At 44.5% G+C, this 6,310-nt stretch overlaps 1 protein-coding gene across 1 annotated transcript in view; it reads right to left on the bottom strand.

Annotated features, from left to right (window-relative positions):
• The window catches only part of ADAMTSL1 (ADAMTS like 1), a 1,105,223-nt gene extending 1,099,136 nt beyond the window's left edge, over positions 1 to 6,087 (bottom strand). Inside the window, exon 1 of the mRNA XM_018051922.1 lies at positions 5,706 to 6,087. Coding sequence (XP_017907411.1) covers positions 5,706 to 5,792 — 87 coding nt within the window. The 5' untranslated portion in view covers positions 5,793 to 6,087. The remainder of the gene's footprint in view (positions 1 to 5,705) is intronic.

Here is a 6,310-nt window from a genome sequence, read left to right on the forward strand (position 1 = left end):
ACAGACTATGTCATTTGAAATAGATCTATAGATTAAAACACTCCCAATCAAATCGTTGAATGCATTAAAAAAGAAAAGTTGGTAAACTCTCTCTAAAATTTATGTAGGGTAGCCAAATCAACATCCTTGAAAATGCAGAACAAAGTCAGAGAAATCACATTTCCTCAGTTCAAAATTTATTGCGACGCTACAGTACTCAAAACGATGGAGTACTAACATAGCAACAGAAACACAATTCACCAGAACAGAATAAAGAATCTGAAAAATAGTCCCAAGTATACAGACAACTGATTTTTAAAAAAGGTGCAAAGGCAATTCAGCAGAGAAAGGACAGTCTAGTTAAAAAATCTTGCTTTAAAACTATTGAAAATCCATGGGTTAAAAAAAATGAACTTTGACCCGTATCTTGCACCATATACAAAATTAATTCAAAACTGCACATAACCTAAATGTGAGACATAGAAATTTTTAAGGAAAAAACCTGTGTGATCTTTTGATCTTATTTCTTGAGAATAAAAGCAAAACCACAATTTACCAATAAACAATAAATTTAACTTCATCAAAATTAAAAACTTCTGCCCATTAATATATCATATCAAGAAAATGAAAAGATAAGCCAGAGCCTGGGAGAAAACATTTGCAAATGATAAAGGAGCTATAGCCAGAATTCATAAAAAATTCTCATAACAGGAGAAAAAAACCCAATGAGAAATAGACAAAATATCTGAATATACATTTTGCCTAAAACATTACATAAATAAATCCATGAAAAAAATGCTCAAGGTCATCAATCATTAGGCAACTGCTCATCAGAACCCAGAACAAGCTACTAGTATACCAATTTGCATGGCTAAAATCAAAGCCTGACCTCAGCAGGTACTGGCAAGGACGCAGAGGAATGGCATATTGCAACCTTCTGAAAAACAGGCATTCTCTTAAAAAGTCAAACCAATGATTCAGTCATCCCACTTTTGAAACAAAACTACATCTCCATGCAAAGATATATAAACATATCTTTATAGCAACTTTCTTTGTAAAACCAAAAGCTGGAAACACACAGTCCATAAATAGGTGAATGCTGATGGACAACAAAGTATAATATTTCCACATAATGTAACACTACTTAGAAACAGAAAGAAACGAGTTATTGGGAACATGCTACAGCATGCTGCTGCTGCTGCTAAGTCGCTTCAGTCGTGTCCGACTCTGTGTGACCCCATAGATGGCAGCCCACCAGGCTCCCCCATCCCTGGGATTCTTCAAGCAAGAACACTGGAGTGGGTTGCCATTTCCTTCTCTAATACAGGAAAGTGAAAAGTGAAGGTGAAGCCGCTCAGTCCGATTCTGTGCACCCCCAAGGAGAGCAGCCCACCAGGCTCCCGTCCCTGGGATTCTCTGGGCAAGAACACTGGAGTGGGCTGCCATTTCCTTCTCCATGGATCATCTCAAAAAAAAAAAAAAAAAAAACAACTATGCAGAGTGGCAGGAAAAAAAAGAGAGGGGGGTGTGGTAATCTACTCTGATTTTATTTACATAAAATTCCAGAAAATGCAGACTACGGTGACAGAAAGTAATCACCATTTGCATGGTGATTTAGGGTGTGAGGAAGGGTAGCAGGAAGGGATTACCATTTAGAAAGATAGTAATGATGACCCTATATGCAAGACAGCAAAAGAGACACAGATGTATAGAACAGTCTTTTGGACTCGTGGGAGAAGGCAAGTGTGGGATGATTTGAGAGAATAGCATTGAAACATGTATGTTATCATCTGTGAAACAGATCGCCAGTCCAGGTTCGAAGCATGAGACAGGGTGCTCAAGGCCGGTGCGCTGGGATGACCCTGAGGCATGGGATGGGGAGGGAGGTGGGAAGGGGGTTCAGGATGGGGAACACATGTATATCCATGGCTGATTCATGTCAACGTATGGCAAAAAAAAAAAAAAAAAAAAAAAAACACTACAATATTGTAAAGTAATTAGCCTCCAATTAAAATTTTAAAAGGGATAATGAGGAAACTCTGAGGTGATGGTATCACAGGTGTGTGTATATATATATGTCAAAATTTATTAAACTGTATAGTGTAAATATGTGAAACTTACTGTATGTCAAAAATAACTCAAAATACTATAAAACAAATAAACAAGAAAATAATGTTGCCTTTGGGACATGGGATCCGACGTTAGGAGAAAGGTTAGGGAAAAAACAGGGTAAGAAGTTACTATATTTCTTTATAAGCCCTTAGTAATATTTTTTAACCATGAAAATTATTATCACAGTAAAAATAAAAAATAAAACAAGAGCAAGAACATATAAGAGAACAATGAAAGAGAAACGAAAATGTTTCCTTCGAGGTCTTTAGCTGAAACTCAGGTGCCGGCAAACACACAAATTCTTTCCAACCATCCTGTTTTTAACCTCATTACCAAATTCCTAACAAGGGTAGGATTTAGAATACCACGGTAAGTCAAAATATTCAATGTTAGTATTTGAAAAAGCTATCATTGGCATGCCACCATAAGAACATGAATTGCCACTAAGTGACATTTTTAAGCAATAGTAATGGATTTGTGCTGATCTAGCCACAATCCTCTCCAACAACCTTGTTTATTTTTACAGTGGATTGCTACAGATGACTTGTAGAAATCATTAAGTAGTTGGTAACCTCTAGTGGTTAAAACAGTTAATTATGTACTTCCTTACCTGGGAGCAATTTGGGCAATGGGATGAATTTGAGTTCAGCTGATGAAGTGAAATTGATATCAGTAAAATAATCAGTTTCTTAAGAACCCAAAGAGTGAGCTACCTTCCAGTTGCACAGGGAAAGAACTGCAAGTTAGGAGGGTAATTCAATCAGGATCAAAGAGGAATAACCCCTGAAAGCAGAAATTCAGTGAGATTTCTGAATAATTTTTACTTGCATTAAAATTGTTCTTTGGACTTTGATAATATAACTTAGGTGTAATTTGGTTTAGGGAGCCAGAACCTCTTAAGCAAAGAGCCTCCTTTAACTATGGGTGCAATATATATCAGAATTTTGATAAGTCTGGTAGTCACGCCTTTATGTACTGAGTGCTCTGAAGAAAAAAACATTTAAAGAATGTATAATATAAATTCCAGTGTTCCAATCCTTTGGCACTGGCTATTGGTTTGATTTTTTCTTGATTTGATACTAAGTATCCTCAAGTTTCCAGTCTGTTAAATTCACTGATAAGGTATAAAATTCATGTAGTTTAAAAAAAGAAGTGTTAAATTGTGTTGCAAGATCAGCTGCTTCTGACCAACACCTAAGTATTATATCTAAAGTGTACTGCATTCAATAAGAATACAGAACCCATCTACCACTTTAAACCTCTTCTATCCCTTCCCTGACAAGTTTGGTCAGGCTTCGCACATGTGGACAGCAGCCCTGCCAAGCGGAACAAGAAAAAGTCATTTGAAATTAAGCAATAAACCACTTCCAACACACACACACAGACACACACACACGGCTCAAATCTGCTTTCATCATCTTCACCCAGAAGAAAGTTGGTTGAGAAGAAAAGCAAGGAGGAACAGGTGTGTAACACTGGGAAAATCAGTTTGTCCTAAATGTCAAGAGGGCACCAAACGACTTGAAATAGGTCTAAGCAAGTTCAGTGTTTAAAATGCATGTATATATGTGTGTGTGAATATATATATATATAGGCAGCCTGTTGAAGTATATTTTCAAAAACCAACAACAAATACACAAGTCTAAGAAACTACTTCATGCATCTTTGCATTTTCTTTAGCATCTTTGCTGGTTTCAACTATTACCAGATAGTTTACCAAAGTATCAAGGATAAGGCAGGATTTCTACCCTTATGATTATTTTAAAGTAAGACACAAGGTGTTCAGTCTCGAATTGGGTTAGATGCCAACCTGCCTGGTGATGCTAGAGCTAGCAGTTCCTTCTAGAACACAGGCCAACACCCTCATTTTACAGATAAAGACATCGAAGGTTAAGGGCCTTGACTAAAATGACACATCTAGTTAGGGACAGAGCCAGGACTGGAAGCTGCATGTTAACCCTCTCTCCCCTAGCATGTCTATTAGGCCCTCTTTACAGTTCTCCCTTGAGTTTCTTTTTGGGCTGATGACTCTGTTAGAACAGGTCACTGTAAGGCAGGTCAAGAATGACACCATGGTTTTCAACCCAGCTGCATAATGTAATCACCTGGGAGCTTTATAAGCCCCAGTGTTCCACCTTATCATCATATACCCCTCAAGGACCTTAATGCAATTCAGCTAGGGTGGGAGCCTGGCCCCAGGAGTAGCTAGAGCTCTCATAGGCAATCCTAACATGCAGCCACCTCTGAGAAGGCCTGCCCGTGCAGTAAGGCATTTGGGGAATAAAACTGGCTCATAATTAACACAAGGTTTTGCAAGGGTTTTTCTGGGCTCCAATCTAAGCAGGTGTTCCCTGTTGAAAATCTTTATCACTTCTTAGCCTAGTCTCTGTCTGTCAGGTTCCACTGGGCTCTGGGCCCTTCTTAGCCCTCATTCTTGGTCCTTGCTCATCCTCTAAAAGTCCACCAATGCAATCAAAATGATCATTAAAACAGAAATCTGAAAACAAGTTTCAGAAACTGTTAACTAAAAGCAAAGGAAGGAAATCCCCCGATTTGGACAAGTCTCCATAAGCAAAACAGAGGAAAGGGAGGCTATCTGGCGATAATTCCGGCCAAGAGTACTTGGGCATTTTCCCAGAATTACCCAAGTAATCCTGTGAAAAGCAAATCTATGTAGGCTAAATTATGTACAAACTGCCTAAATCATGAGTTTTAATCAAAAGTTACCTGACTCTGGAAATCCTGAAAGCCAAGGACACCACACGCATCACGGGGTATGAATGACCCCCTCCCCCTTCCCCAAAGCAGCTCTCTCCAGGGTCTTTGCTGTAATAAACCAGAGCCAAGCCAACTGTGAATTAGACACCCTTCCAGAGCTCTTCTGCTCTGCCTCGGGCCAGAGCCCACCCGGTCAAGAGAACTGTTCCTATAACCCATCTGGCTTGGGAGAAAACTCTGGGAGTATGTGAAGGGGGTGTGGCGAGGGCGAGTCCCCCTGCACCAGCCACCACGACCACCTATTCTCCACTGCAGAGCGTCATGGAGCCCACCTGGTCTGCCATCCACACACCATACAACCGCCCCCAACTCTACCGGACGCGGGTGGCCCTAAGGTGACAATGTCAGAAGTTTACTGGGCCCGAGAAAGGACAGAAATGAGGAGTGTCCCAGCGTCCGAGCCTTCCCAGAGCCGCCTCAGCCTCCGCCAGAAAAGAGAGAAGGGATTCCTTGAAGAACTGACTGTCCAGAAGGGTTGCCGGGGTCGCGGGCTCCCTGGGACAGGGCCGCACCCAGACTCAGGCGCCACCTCTTCGCCTCGACTCTGCCCAGCTGGAGGCAGGACCAGGGCGTGGCGGGGAGCCCGGACGCGGCCCCAGGAGGCTGGGCAGAGACTCAGCTCAGGGGCTGATACCGCCAGCTCCGGGACTGCGGCGAGGGGCCGCCTTAGCTCCAACCCCGCGCCACCTGTCCCAGCTCGGGTGGCAGCGCAACCCTAAGACAGTCCCTGACCAGAGCGAGCGCGCCCCGAGCTATTTAGCACTTCCCGCAGTAGCACAGCCTAAGAGAAAGTTATCAGGAGGGGGAGGGGACACAAGACGCGCAAACTGCCCTACCTGTCCGGCGACGCAGAGCAGGCACCAGGTGCCTCCGAGGATGCGGGCCAGGAGCCCCGAGCGCTGGGGCGCAGCCAGCCGGGCCATGGTCCCCCAGCGTGGAGGGAGGGGAATCCTAGGCGAGACCCCACCCTGCCAGCGGTAGCCGCGTCCCGCGTGGGCTCCGGGGCTCCGCGTCGGCGGGCTGACGCGGGATGTGAGCCTGCGGGGCAGAGCTGAGCTGGGGCGGCCGCGCGTGCTCCGAGCCTCCCTGCGGCCGTGGAGCCGGCGGCTTTGAATGGGAGCGCGTGCGCTGGGGGTGGGGGCGTTATTTGTGAATGTGCTGCTTGTCTTGGCTCCGGATGGTTCGCGCTCCCCCTTCCCCCCCACCCGCAGCACCCCCTCCGGCTCCTGCTCCTCCCCTCCTGTGTCAGCCCAGCGAAGGCGGGGAGCGCAGACACCCAGCCGCCCCGGCAGCGACCGCTGTGCGCGTTTCGGGAAACCCGAGCGGAGCTAGGCGCTGGTTCTATTTATTTATTCTTTTTAAAGGCGGGGGGAGTCTTGCGCGGCACACCTTGCTCACGTTGGGAATGCCTCCCTGCCTGTCCTGGGGGCGTGCGGGATGA

Source organism: Capra hircus, chromosome 8 (assembly GCF_001704415.2).
Source record: "Capra hircus breed San Clemente chromosome 8, ASM170441v1, whole genome shotgun sequence".
Classification (NCBI taxonomy): domain Eukaryota; kingdom Metazoa; phylum Chordata; class Mammalia; order Artiodactyla; family Bovidae; genus Capra; species Capra hircus.